This window comes from Nyctereutes procyonoides, unplaced genomic scaffold (genome assembly GCF_905146905.1).
Source record: "Nyctereutes procyonoides isolate TBG_1078 unplaced genomic scaffold, NYPRO_anot_genome, whole genome shotgun sequence".
NCBI lineage: Eukaryota > Metazoa > Chordata > Mammalia > Carnivora > Canidae > Nyctereutes > Nyctereutes procyonoides.
The window spans coordinates 3,495,826-3,511,068 of record NW_026575152.1 but is presented as its reverse complement, the minus strand read 5'-3'; the positions used below and the strand labels follow the sequence as shown (position 1 = coordinate 3,511,068).

At 35.4% G+C, this 15,243-nt stretch overlaps 1 protein-coding gene across 3 annotated transcripts in view; it reads left to right on the top strand.

The window, feature by feature from the left end:
* The window catches only part of CCSER1 (coiled-coil serine rich protein 1), a 756,597-nt gene that overhangs the window by 258,075 nt on the left and 483,279 nt on the right, over positions 1-15,243 (top strand). For all 3 annotated transcript variants that reach the window (XM_055313237.1, XM_055313238.1, XM_055313239.1), the window contains exon 4: positions 12,969-13,062. In XM_055313237.1, the coding sequence (XP_055169212.1) occupies positions 12,969-13,062 (94 nt within the window). The remainder of the gene's footprint in view (positions 1-12,968; positions 13,063-15,243) is intronic.

Sequence of the window (15,243 nt, the reverse complement as noted above, 5' to 3'; positions counted from 1 at the left end):
GGAGAAGCAGGTTCCCTCCAAGGAGCCTGATGTGGGATGTGATCCCAGGACCCCTGGATCACAACCTGAGCTGAAGGCTGATGCACAACCACTGAGCCACCCAGGTGTCTCTAGATGCTCAACTCTTATTCAATTATATGTACCCAGCCTATTCTGATACCTGTTTTTGATGATATGTGTACCTTGCCACTTTCACACTTCTCATTTTTATAATTTGTGATTTATCTTTTTGGGATAATATGACTTTTTAAAAGACATTTGTCAAAGTAGTTGACCTAATCAGTTTTACTAATAAAGGCAAATATAATTAATTGTAAGGCAAATCTCAGAATACACTTTTGTGTTCACACAGGAAAGTTTGAGGGTCTTCTATAATAGCTACATCATACATTTTTGATAATAAAATAATATTTTCAAGAAATTATTTGGGGTTATTCTGTGGAAACTCCTATGGTTAGAATATTGGAGAATGATATGTGTATCCTAGCAGCTCCTGATTATAATGTAGAATGACTAAAAGAAGAATTCAGACTAGATTGACTACCCCTTATTAATTTGAATAGTTATCTCTTCACTTTTAGATCAAGTAATGATCAGAGGATTTCTAGTATGTCAATGACATATCTCATAAACAACTATGTAAGTCCATACCACGATGCCATATGTTGCCCTTTAGATAAGGATAATCCTTTGACTAAAATATAGCAGTATAAATATGCAATTAATAACATCTTTATGATGTTACATTTAAAAAATGTTTTATAATTTAATAATCTCCTTTGATGGAATTCTTTCTTTTTTCAGCAGTGCTTCTTTATATCGTGACATGTCTCAGCTTCCTTTATTTTTAGCAGGATCATAATTATTATCTTTAATGCTAAAGGGATATTTTAGAATGGGTTTTGTGGAATGGTTACATATTAAGGGAGTGATCAGACCTTGGTTTTTCAACTTAGTAGCTTCAGAAATTCAATTTTATTATTTCAGCTAGTAGCAAGAAGGCTTTGTAGAATTGCTTCCAGTAACCAGTTACAGGAGAATGATTTATTAAAAAACATAAAAAAATGGTACTTCTTTACTAGAATACAGTTATCTATAAGGTCTATGAAGAAAGAAAACATGGTCTGTTAGGTTCATTGTTAAATCCCTAGGGTTTAGAATATTAATTTTTTAATTACTACATTAATAACTTTTTAGTTTACTTTTAATGAATCCAAGTCATTTGGGAGATTACATGAGTAATCAGTGTTACTGTTAGTTTAAATGTCTATTTAGAGAATACTTAGTGGTAATTGTGTTTGATTTAATATCCAATTTATTAATACTATGAATTTGGTAAATAGTTCATTATAATTAAACAATCAGCTCTTTTCAATATCCACATAAATGTTACGTACCAATAAATTAGAATATGGATTAAATTAAATTTTCCATGACCCTTAAACATTGGTTCCAATTTTATATAATCAAATTCTTCCTAAAGTACTATTAAAATACCAAATCTAACATGACAACTTATCTTAAATGCTTTTAAAGAAAAATATACATATTACAATAATCCCAAAACCTATCATATGTTTATTGCTACTAGGAATTTACATTTCTTTTCATCTTTTTTATTCTTATACTTTGCTGACATGGAAATTTTCATATTTCCCTAGGATTTCAAAACAGACTATTTCAAAGATATCTGAGACTTTCCCAAGATTTAGTAACCATGCTAACATTAAAAGAAGAACTCATCTCTTAAACTTGCACAACCCAGGTTTTAATTAGAAATTTCTTTGTCGGGATCCCTGGGTGGCGCAGCGGTTTGGCGCCTGCCTTTGGCTCAGGGCGCGATCCTGGAGACCCGGGATCGAATCCCACGTCAGGCTCCCGGTGCATGGAGCCTGCTTCTCCCTCTGCCTGTGTCTCTGCCTCTCTCGCTCTCTCTCTCTGTGACTATCGTAAATAAATAATAATAAAAAAAAATAAAAAAATAAAAAAAAATAAAAGAAAAGAAATTTCTTTGTCTAGTTATTGGAATTTGCTATACATTCATAGATAATTCAAACTGGGGATACTGGCCATCAGGTTAGACTTTGTTTTTGCAATTAAAATCTACTTATTATATGCCCTTATGCCTATACTTATTTATTTAAGTTCAAGCCTAGCTTTTAATTTTGTGCAGTACTGGTGTTTCCTCACAAAATAATTATTTTTTTCTAAGTCCAAATTTCTTGTGTTACAAAACAGTTTCCCTGTTATTATGATATATAGGTCTGGTGTATGAATGTTATTAAAAACTCTTGAACTTTCATTATTATATCTTTATTATGTAGAGCTATCTAACTTTTTTATCTTCTAGGGGATGAGAGACTATTTCTGCTTAGTTACCACTTCTAGATATTCCACTAATTTATCAAATGTTTGAAACACACAGTTGTGCCCTGTTAGATATGGGATATGATCATTAGTGTTAATTAACTGCTGAACTCCTTTTCCTTTTTTTTTTTAATATGTTTTTTTTTTAATTTTATTTATTTATGATAGTCACAGAGAGGGAGAGAGAGGCAGAGACACAGGCAGAGGGAGAAGCAGGCTCCATGCACCGGGAGCCCGACGTGGGATTCGATCCCGGGTCTCCAGGATCGCGCCCTGGGCCAAAGGCAGGCGCCAAACCGCTGTGCCACCCAGGGATCCCCTGAACTCCTTTTCCACTTGGTTATTATGTGCAACCATCAGTGCTGATCAATATTTTCTGTTCATGGTACAGAATTACTTTCAGTGCTGCTACTTTGATATTTACAGCTATCTCCTTACACAGATGGAAATACATATCATCTTACTATAAACATACATATAATTAGAAAAACAAAATGCTCCTATAAACTATTTATTGAAAACAATAGAAATTAAAGAAATTTAACCCTATGTGTGTTTTTTTAAATATGAGTACCTTTTTTATTTCTTTGTTTCAAATTTTTATTTAAATTACAGTTAGTTAAAATATAGAGATATTAGTTTCAATAGAATTTAGTGATTCATCACTTACATATAACACCTAGTTATGAAAGCCTCTTTATATCCTTCATGTCACCATTTCTATTTGAGTATTATGAACTCTTAGCCTTCAACAGACTCAGGCTGTTTAATCTAGCCATACTTTTTCTTTTTCTTGTTCAAATGTCAGAGATTAGCCAGGAAAAGCCATTTAGGCTTCCTTAGTCTTCCAAAACTGCCTCTGATTTTTTTTTTTTTGATGAAACTTGTTTTCTGGCAACAAAAGAATGACACAAACTTTTTTTTTTTTTAAACCCTTTCCTTAATTACTGAGGAGCCCTGGGTTTCTTTGTTGGTGAATATTGGGCAGCAGGTATCTGAATTGCCCATCAGCGCTGGCTGAGGCCAAAAGTAGTTACTGCTGTTGGTCTCTTTTAAGGAGAGATGTGGAAAAGATATCATTTTTAGGTTTATGAGTTCACATTGATTTTTTTCTGTAACATATTATGTTGCTACATCTTCTCTCCCTTTATTATGAGGTTTTACTAGATTCAGAGATTACACTACACTAAGGGAAAATGCTTTGTGAGCAAGATATGGAAATAATTAGAATTAGTAGATATAAGAGCAGTTCATCTAGATTGGTGTTAAATGGACCCCTCCCCCCAATTCAAATGCCAAGGGTCACTTGCAAATGATAAGGAAACATCAGTAAGTTTTTTAAATTTAATTTAATTTTCCTTGTGTTACTTCCTTAAATTAAGTGTAGGAGTATTAGTGGCAATGTTTTTCAATATTTCCTTGTTAGAAAAATAAAATTTTTTTTTAAAAAAGTATTTTTCAAGCTTTTGTTGGATGTATTAGTGGAAAAATTCAAAATTCATCCTTGAAAGATCATGTATGCCTTTGGACCTCTGGAATTGTTAGAATTAGGAACTAGAAGACCTGCTACTATGACATTTTTTATTTTTCAAATAGACTTAGTCTTAACTATATAATGAAATCCAAGGCCTCTGTGATGATGTCATTTTGCATCTTGTAATATCTGTCACCAAGAAGAAATGTTTCTCATTTGGGTTGTGATCAGCAAATTTTGTAAAAATGCCCATCTTAGCTCATCTACCAAAGACAGGGGGTTTGGCTTATATAAGAACCTGGTACCTTCTTCTGGTACCATAGCTAGGTAGATTGCACAGAGTGGTTTCAAGTAGAAGAAGGAAATGCTGTGCGACAAACCATAGAATCCTACAATGAAAAATATGTCCTTAGTGGGCATAGCAAAAAAAAAAAAAAAAAGGTGACAGTCATCTTTCAGGCACTAATTTATTTGCTTTCTTCCTTTGTTCCAATCTTCATTGCTTTCTAAATGTTGTTGACTGTATTAGTTTGGTGGTTCTGCCATAACAAAATAACACAGAGTTGGTGGCTTAAGCAATAGAAATTTATTTTCTTATAGTTCTGGAAGCTGAGTGTCCAAAATCAGAGTTTAGACAGATTTGATTTTTCCTGAGTCCTCTCTCTTTGCCTTACAAATGGCTGCCTGCTTGCTGTGTCCTCATATCATTGTCTGTGTTGCCAGTGTCCTAGAATCCTCTTCTTATAACTCTAGTCTTACTGCAATATTCATGCAACTTCTTTTTAAAGATTGACATAGAGATGGAGAGCACAAGCAGGGGGAGCAGCAGGCAGAGGGAGAGGGAGAAGCATCCTCCCCACTGAGCAGGGAGCCTGATGTGGGGCTCAATCCCAGGACCCTGGGATCATGACCTGAGATGAAGGCAGCCACTTAACCGACTGAGCCACCCAGGCACTCCTACTCATGCAACTTTACATAAACATGATTTATTTCTTAAGGGACTTCTTTCCAGATGTGTCATATTCTAAGGGACTGGGGTTTGGGACTTCAACATATGAATCTTGGATGGAAAAAATATAATATTAGTCAATGAAATGTTAAATATAAGACTAAAATTGGTAGAGTAATTTTAAGTTGGATACAATGTTAACATTTTCACTGTAAAACATTCTTTTTTTAACCAACATATTCTTGACTTTCAGATTAAGGTTCTCTCATTTGAATAGCACTTAATAGACACTAATAATAGTGTCTTTACCAAATCTCCCTTTTCTAAATTCTGTCTTTTCCAGATTCATTCAATTATCCTTTTTTTTTCTTGCTTGATACTCTATTTTGCACTTTTGAGGAGGGCAGCTTCTCTTTTGTTGCCTATATTTTATAACATTTTTGATGCTATATAAGTACACAACTTGTTCTCAATAGGCAATTCCTGCCACAGTATATCATAAAACTGCCAGTAAACATTGATTTTTTTTTATAGTTTAAATTACTAGTTACCTTGTGATGAATACAGATACTACAATATAATACAATGAGATAATGATTACTTGTAACTTTCATTGGTAGAGAAAATCTCTTAGATTTGGTGATATTTTTTACCTTTGAAACTATTGTGCTCTATTCACAGATATCACATGATTCTAAAGTTTAATGACATTTGATTCTATTTTTTATATTTTATCTAAATTCAACTTGCCAACATATAGTATACCACTCAGTCCTCATCTCATCGTGTGCCCTCCTTAATGCCCGTCACCCAGTTACCCTATCCCCCCACATTCTCTCCTTCTGCAAACCTTTATTTCCCAGGGTTAGGAGTCTATCATGGTTTGTCTTCCTCTGTAATTTTTTCCCACTCAATTTTCCTCCTTTCCTTATAATCCCTTTCACTATTTCTTATATTCTCTACATATGAGTAAAACTATATGATAATTGTCCTTTGCCAATTGACTTATTTCACTTGGCAAAATACCATTCAGTTCCATCCACATCTAAGTAAATGGTAGGTATTTATCCTTTTTGATGGATAAGTAATATTCCATGGTATATGTGTATCAAATCTTCTTTATCCATTCATCTGTTGAAGGATATTGTGGTTCCTTTCACAGTTTGCCTATTGTGGACATTGCTGCTATAAACATTGGGCGGGGGGGCAGGCACCCTGTCGTTTCACTTCATCTGTTTCTTTGGGGTAAAGATGCAGATGTGCAATTGCTGGGTCATAGGGCAGCTCTATTTTTAACTCCTTGAGGAATTTTGGAACTGTTTTCCAGAGTGCCTGCCCCAGCTTGCAATCCCACCAACAGTGCAAGAGGGTCCTCTTTCTCCATATGTTTGCCAACATTTCTTGTTTCCTGTCTTGTTAATTTTCTCCATTCTCACTGGTGTGAGGTGGTATCTCATTGTGGTTTTGATTTGTATTTCTCTGATGGCAAGTGATGTGGAGCATTTTTTTCATGTGCTTGTTAGCTCTGGGTAAGTCTTCTTTGGTGAAGTTTCTGTTCATGTCCTCTGTCCATTCCTTGACTTGATTGTTTCTTGGGTGTTGAGTTTGATAAATTCTTTATAGGTCTTGGATACTAGCCCTTTATCTGATAAGTCAGTTGTAAATATCTTCTCCCATTCTGTAGATTGTCTTTTAGTATTGTTGATTATCTCCTCTGCTGGGCAGAAACTTCTTATCTTCACAAAGTTCCAATAGTTCATTTTTGCTTTTGTTTCCCTTGCCTTCATAGATGTGTCTTGTAAGAAGTTGCTGTGGCCTAGTTCAAAAGAGTTGTTGGCAGTGTTCTCCTCTAAGATTTTGATGGATTCTTGTCTCACATTCACACCTTTCAACCATTTTGAGTTTATCTTTGTGTGTGGTGTAAGAGAATGGTCCAGTTTCATTTTTCTGCATGTCCCAGCACCAGTTATTGAAGAGACTGTCATTTTTCCAGTGGATATTCTTTCCTGCTTTGTAGAAGATGAGTTGACCATATTGTTGAGGATCCATTTCTGGATTATCTGTTCTTTTCCATTGACCTATGTGTCTGTTTTAGTGCCAGTACCACACTGTCTTGATGATCACAACTTTGTAATACAGCTTGAATCCAGCATTGTGATGCCCGCAGCTTTGGTTTTCTTTTTCAGCATTCCTCTGGCTATTCGGGATCTTTGCTGGTTCCATACAAATCATAAGGATATTTGTTCCAGCTCTTTGAAGGAAGTCCACGGTATTTTGATCTGGATTGCACTGAAAGTGTAAATTGCCCTGAGTGGCAAAGACATTTTCACAATATTAATTCTTCCAATCCATGACCATGGAATATTTTTCCATCTCTTTGTGTCTTCCTCAATTTGTCATAATTGTTCTGTAGTTTTTAGAGTATAAATCCTTTACCTCTTGCTTAGGTTTATTCCTAGGTATCTTATGCTTTTGGGTGCAGTTATAAATGGGATTGATTCCTGAATCTCTCTTCAGTCTCATTGTTAGTGTATAGAAATGCCACTGGTTTCTGGGCATTGATTTTGTATCATGCCCCATTGCTGCATGATAGATAGAGGGGATAGAGTCTTTTGGGTTTTCTAAATACTACAGTATCATGTCATCTGCAAAGATGGAGAGTTTGACTTCTTCTTTGCCAATTTGAACGCCTTTTATTTCTTTTTTGTTGTCCAATTGCTGAGGCTAGGACTTCTGCTACTTTGTTGGCTAACAGGGTGAGAGTGGGCATTCTTGTCACGTTCCTGACCTTAGGGGAAAAGGTCTCAGTTTTTCCCCATTGAGAATGATATTTGCGAAAAAAAAAAAAAAAGAATGATATTTGCTGTAGGCTTTTCATAGGTGGCTTTTATGATACTGAGATATGTTTCCTCTATCCCTACACATTGAAGAGTTTTAATCAGGAGTGGATGCTACATATTCTCAGATACTCTCTCTCTATCAGTTGATTTGATCATATGGTTCCTGTCTTTTCTTTTGTTTATGTAATCTATGACATTGATTGTTTTATGAATGTTGAACCATCTTTTCATACCAGGGAACAATCCCACTTGGTTGTAGTAAATAATCCACTTAATGTACTGTTGAATCCTATTGGCTAGTATCTTAGTGAGAATTTTTGCATCCATGTTCATCAGGGATATTGGTATGTAATTTTCCTTTTTGGTTAGGTCTTTGGTTTGGAGATCAAGGTGATGCTGGCCTCATAGAATAAGTTTGGAAATATTCCTTCCATTTTTATTCTTTGAAACAGCTTAGTAGAAGAGGTATTATTTTTTCTTTAAATGTTTGGTAGAGGGATGCCTGGGTGGCTCAGCAGTTGAGCATCTGCCTTCAGCCCAGGGTGTGATCTTGGAGACCACAGATCGAGTCCCACATCAGGCTCCCTGCTGGAGCCTTCTTCTCCCTCTGCCTACATCTCTGCCTCTCTCTGTGTGTCTCATCAATCAATAAATAAAATCTTTTAAAAAAATAAATGTTTGGTAGAAGCCATCTAGTGCTAGACTTTTGTTTCTTGGGATGATTTTGGTAACTGCTTCAGTTACTTCACTGGTTATTGGTCTGTTCAGGTTTTCTATTTCTTCCTGTTTTAGTTTTGGTAATTTGTAGGTTTTGAGGAATGCATCTATTTTTTCCAGATTGCCTAATTTGTTGGCGTATAGTTGCTCATAATACATTTTTTTTCATAATACATTTTTAAAATAGTTGTATTTCCTTGGTATATGGATGTGATCTCTCCTCTTTCATTCATGATTTTATTATTTTAGTCCTTTTTTCTTTTTACTAATCTGGTTAGGGGCTTGTGCATCTTATTAATTCTTTCAAAGAAACAGCTGTTGGTTTCATTGATCTGTTATACAGTTTTTCTGGTCTTCACTGAGTTCTTCTCTAATCTTTATTATTTCTCTTATCCTGCTTGGTTTAGGCTTTATTTGCTGTTCTATCTCCAGTTCCTTTATGTGTAAGTTTAGCTTGTGCATCTGAGGTTTTTCCAATTTTTTGAGGGAGGCTTGTATTGTGATATATTTCCCTCTTAGTACTGCTTTACAGTATCTAAAAGATTTTGAGGAATTGTGCTTTGATTTCATTAGTTTGAATGAATCTTTTTAATACTTCTCTAATTTCCTGGTTGAACTATTTATCTTTTCGTAGGATGCTCTTTAACCGCCAAGTGTTTGAGTTCCTTCAAATTTCTTGTGATTGAGTTTTAGTTTCAAATATTGTTGTCTGAAAATATGCAAGGAATAATCCCAGTCTTTTGGTATCAGTAGAGACCTGATTTGTGACCCAGTATGTGATCTATTCTAGAGAAAGTTCCATGTACACTTGAGAAGAATGTGTATTCTGTTGCATTGGGATGGAATGTTCTGTATATATCTCTGAAATCCATTTGTTCCAGTGTATCATTCAAAGCCCTTGTTCCTTTGGTGATTTTCTTCCTTAAAGATCTGTCCTTGGGGTGCGGGGCAAGATGGTAGAGGAGTAGGGTCCCCAAGTCACCTGTCCCCTCCAACTTACCTAGGTAACTTTCAAATCATTCTGAAAACCTATGAATTTGACCTGAGATTTAAAGAGAGAACAGCTGGAATGCTCCAGAGAGAAGAGTTTGCGCTTCTAACAAGGTAGGAAGGCAGAATATCTGTCCTTTGCCAATAGTGGAGTGTTGAAGTCTCCTACTATCAGTGTATTATTATCTATGTGTCTCTTTGCTTTGGTTATTAATTGGTGGATATAACTGGCTGCTCCCACATTAGGGGCATAAATATTCATAATTGTTAGATCTTCTTTTTGGATAAACACTTTAAGTATGTTAGTGTCCCTCCTCATCTCTTGTAACAGTCTTTGGTTTAAAATCTAATTATCTGACATGAGGATTTCTACGCCAGATTTCTTTTGAGGACTGTTTGCATGGTACATGGTTCTCCATCCCCTCATTTTCAGTCTGAAGGTGTCCTTAGGTCTAAAATGAGTCTTTTGTACACATGATATCACATCAACCTGCGGCTCTTCCTGTTCCGGATACAGAATTAGGCGGTGCCGCTGGGCTGCCCTTGCCGGCCCGGCAGTGGCTTCACAGTGCTATCTGACTATTTTAGCCAAGGAGAACAAATGCGAACATTGGGAAAATCTGCATGCGTGTGCGAAGGTGTGAGCGCTCACACCTCGCCCTCCACCCCTCCACCCCTCCTCCCCTGTCCTGGGCACCGGAGGCTGGGCCACCTGCAGAGGAGACGGTGGCTCAGGGACACAGCAGGGATAAGCCCAGAGGCCGTGCCCTGGCCCCCACGCGCGGTGAGGCACACCGTCTGCTCTGGGCCATGCGCGGCCCCTGGGCCGGGCTCGGGGAGCACGCTGACTTCAGATGGCATATTTGATTGCAATTAAAAAGGCACCCTTGTTTCCTAAAAAAAATTCTTCCTTCTAGTCATTTTGTGCAGTGCCGAAAGGCTGTATGAGTGAATAGTAAAAAATATCCACCATGACCCAAGTAAAATACACCCTAGACAATTCTGAGTAGATCAGTGACCAGAAAATAAAAGTAAAAAGAGAAAGAGACCATGAATGTGAAAGTCAAATTAAAAAAAATAGTAAAAATTTTAAAAAGGTGGGAAGGGAGTGTTGTGGGTGCGGCGAGAATATAGTCTCATAGAATGAACCAAGACAGTGATCCTCTTGCTTCTGAGGGTATTTTGGTCTGTGTGTTGGAAGGTACTAAATTCTAAATTTATATAAAAAAGCAAAACATATAGGGAAGCAGCAACAACAACAAAATCAAGAAGACAGAAGAGGGGGTGGAATGGTAAGAAGAGATAATATAATCTCATGGAGTGGATCAACACTTTGTGCTACTTGGCTCTGAGTGTAGTTTGGTCTATATGTTAGAAGGTACTAAATTCAAAAATTATAAAACAAAACATACACACCAAACTTTTATATCTATAAAAATTAAAATGAATACATTGGAAGGAAGCCAAAAATGCCAAATATATCTATGACATATAATTGTAAAAATATGAAAGTCCAAAAGGAAAAAAAAAACTGAAAAATGAAGATATGATAAAATATTGTATATTAGTCAGGAAGAAAGAGAGGATATTGGAAATTTTTAACCTGAAAGATAAATGAATCATAAGGAAAAAGCCTCATGTTCTGTATACTATTTTCCCTTTATCCTGGAGCTTCCCAGTTTTGCTTGGTCAGTAAACTTGCTGTTCTTATGTTCTAACAGCTGATCTTCTGGGGGAGGGGCCTGCTGTGCTGATTCTCAAGTGTTTGTGCCTGAGTAGAGATGCCTCACCCCTTGCTAGTTTGCTGGGCTCAGTGTAAGCTCTTTCCCTTGAGGCCACACCTCTCCAGAGTGAAAGGAGAAAGAAAAAAAAAATGGCAATGGCCAGATTCCAGTGCAGGAGCCAAGACCTCCCAGTGTATACTAAACTGCAGTCTCTTAGCGCGCACTGGTTCCAATCCTCCTGATGGCAGGCAGGGGGACACTGATTCATTCAATTTGAAGGGCACTGGGTGGAGGGAGAGCTTTCATTTCTCTCTGATGCTGGATCTCCTGGCACTGGGTGGAGGGAGAGCTTTCATTTCTCTCTGATGCTGGATCTCCTGCATTCACCCGCTGGAGTGTGCACCCACTCTGCCTCTGCCAGATGCTTTGGGAGGGTTGCTGCATTCCTGTCATTTACCAGGACCTAGGATGGCATTGGTCTACTGATCTGAGGACATTTTATGGTATATGGAATAAGTTGAGTTTTCTCTTGGCACCCATGCTTTTTCAGTGTCTCTGGGAATATTGATATTACACTCTTCTCCTGCAATTTTGCTCTATTTCACCTCTGACCACTTTCCAGGCAGGGAAGACTCTGAGGAGCAGGTTTCCAAAGGATCCAATTGTATTGCCCCTAGTGCTGTAACTGCCCTGCTGCAGATGGCTTACTAAGGCTCCCTCTGCAGTTTATCTTCTGATATGTCCCCTCTATTTCTCTTCTCCACACTCCTACCTTGTAAGAAACAATCACAGCTGTTCTGTTTTACATCCCAAGTTGAATTCGTAGGTATTCAGGATGGTTTGAAAGTTACCTAGCTAAATTTGGGAGACCAGATGAAATGAGGACCCCTACTCTCCTGCCATCTTGCCTCAAGGGGTAATTCTTTTTTACAGTGAGAATAATGTATTTAAAAGTCATAGTGTCCTTACTTTCAATCTCTAGAACTAAGCTGTTCATTTTCTATTTGACAATATCATTGGGCTTCCCTTAATGAATAGTTAATTCTTTAAACATAAATTATGATAACATTCACATCAGTGGGAAAAATGGTCTACAGTATAGTGTCATTTACTACATGTAGCATTATGTACATGTAGCAATATGTACATCTGTACAAAATATGTACTTCTGTTATTTCAATCTAGTCTCTGTTAAGTTCATACTTTTTAAAAACATATAGTCCCCATTATCTATAAACACAAATACACAAATTAGGACCTTATTCCTCCCTCAATAATTCCTACCTCTGCATTTTATTGTTTTTCCTTAAGACTTCTCAATATATCCTTCTGGTTTATTTTCCTATTTGCTCTGTGAAAGAAAGGAAGAGAAGGGAAGGGAAGAGAATAATGTAATCTACCTCTGATGTGTATAGCATTATGAAAGTCAATAATTAATTTTTAATCTAATTAATATTCTTCTGTTCATCCTTCCTATTAAGCAGTCGATTGGGAAATGGTAACTGGATTTTCATTTTCAAGTATGGTCTAAATGAATATCTCACAGTTGGCACTGTATACAAAATTTATTTGGGAATTCTATAAATGTATCAGAAGAATGTTGTCCAGGTCTGAAAGGTAAATATAAAAAAAAATGAAGTTTTAGTTCACAGACTTCTGTACATTTGGAAAAAAAAAAAACTTTGTATCCTTTTTAGCCGTTTTAGTGAGAGTTAAGATTTTTATAATAATTCTTGGAATTTTTTATTGGGCAGATAATGTTAAAGCCCATGGGAGAGTCAAGTGATTCAAAACTTTTCATTTATAATTTTGAGTTCTTTTTTTGCTTCATGGTCTCTGTATGTGGATATTTCCTCAATTTCTCAGTGGTTTCTCACCTCTAACTATTGATTTTACTTTTTCTTCAGGATGTTTTGAATAATTTGGGATCTTGTGAACTGGATGAAGACGATCTAATGCTTGATCTAGAATTTTTAGAGGAACAGAATCTTCATCCTTCGGGTATGTGTTAAATGCATGCGCCAGGTCATAAAACTCTGATCCTGGTCACTAAGCTTTCATTGATAAACTTCATATTGTATAGGATACATTCAGTCTTTTCCATCTCTAGTTTGTGTATAACATGCTAGGTACCTTTGAAATATGATTCTGGTGATCTTAAAATCTATTATGGAAATATAAATCCATTTGCTAGAGAATTGTAAAATAGGAAAAAAAACTATAAAGAAACTTCAAGGAAGGAATTTGCAATTTAATACTTAATGGAAAAGTTAATATTTTCTCCTTTTGAGGGAGAAAACAATTACAATCCCATTTTTCATTTATGTTATTTAACTGAATGGAGTTTTTGTAGATCAAGGTTTACTCTTCAAAATCTTAGCTGCTTCAATGAAAACACATAGATTAATTTTATGCAATAAGGTTGTCCTCAAAATTAATAATTGCCAATAATAACCACAAATACAAACCCATAAACACATAGTTACAGCATGAGATAAATAAATTCTTGTTAAATGAATTATGAAGGGAGCCCATTATATTTGTAATAGCTTAATTATATTAAAGCATGAATCTGTCATATCTTTAAATGCCAAAATTACTCCTATTAAAGTAGATTATAGGGATTAATTATTTATTCTTATTTAGATATTTGGGTACAAAGAGAAGCTGTTACTTACCTTTTGTTTTTTCTTTTGCTTATAACACCTTTAGTATAGTCATTTTCAAATTAAACTGGAAACAATATTAGGGTGTCTGGGTGGCTCAGTTGGTTAAGTGTCTGACTCTTGATTTTGGCTCTGGTCATGATCTCAGGATTGTGGGTCAAGGCCTGCATCAGGCTCCACTGTAGGTGTCGTGTCTGGTTAAGATTCTCTTCTTCTCACTCTGCCTTCCCCCTTGCCACTCTCTTTCTCTGTTTTTCAAAAAAATATTAAACTGGAACTTTAAAATCTTGGTCGTAGAGCATATATTTGAGAAAATCAATCTGTTGGATTTTAGTGTCTATATTTTTAACTTTTAAGAATTAGACATAATCTCTAAAGTTATTTCCAGTTCTAATATTTTATAGTGATTTTTTGTTTAGGCAGCATTTTTATATTATAGATAATATCACATTACAAATTGTCAAAAGAAGATAATGTTTATGTTTTACATTTTACAACGTTTATATTTTATTACTTTGTATTGTGGGCTAATATCAAAAGAAGCTATGTTAAATTTTTTTCTGGTTGAAAACAAATTTAGGATAATCATTTCTTAAAGCATTCTTCATGCATTTGATTTGATAGTCTTTTAAAAATGGAAGATTTTTCTCACTTTTATACAGATGGATACATTATACCATTTTGTCGTTCATGTGTATTTATCTTAGAAGAATTTGATGTAGTAGAATGTACATCCTTGTGGAGGTAAATTTGTCAGTACTTAGCAAAACTATACATCCATTTACTTTTATATTCAACTATCCAGCTTCTAGAAGGTTAATCATAAAACACTGGAAATATACAAAATAAGGTGCACAAATAACTTCTTTGCAAAATATTTATAATAACAAAATATTGGAAACACCTGGAATCTTCTTCAATAGGATATTTATTAAATATGCAATGGTATATATACTAAGCAATCATTAAAAGGATAATGAAGATGTCTTTATATGCATGGCGTGGTTGTAAGGGTATGTTGTTGATGGAGAACTTTGTAATTTTGGATTAGAATGACAATACCTAAATCCACTGGTCACTAACATAACTAAAATTGTAACAACTAGACGTTTTTCTCTCTTAATACAATGCCTAGAGAAGTGCATAGCACCACCACTTCTGCCCACAAGTACTTAAATCTATTCAATTATATTTTTTTCTGTTCAATTATCTTGATTAGATTTTGATTTTATAGGAAATAATGGGTTGAGCAGAGAGGGAATCCAGCAACCAAATATAGAATGTGAAGAATTTTAGAGGATAATGGTTTGGTTTCTTAAACAAATAAATGGCATGATAAAAAGGGGGAAGGGCTGTTGTAGATTAAAAGAAGCAAATGTAGTGTGACATCTTTGTTGTCATACTTATTGAAAAACTTAGAACACTGTAAAAATATATTTCTGGTTCAAGCAGAAATTTGAGAAATGACTAAATTATTGCAGAATTATTTATTTTGTTGGGTATTGAATATTTTTTT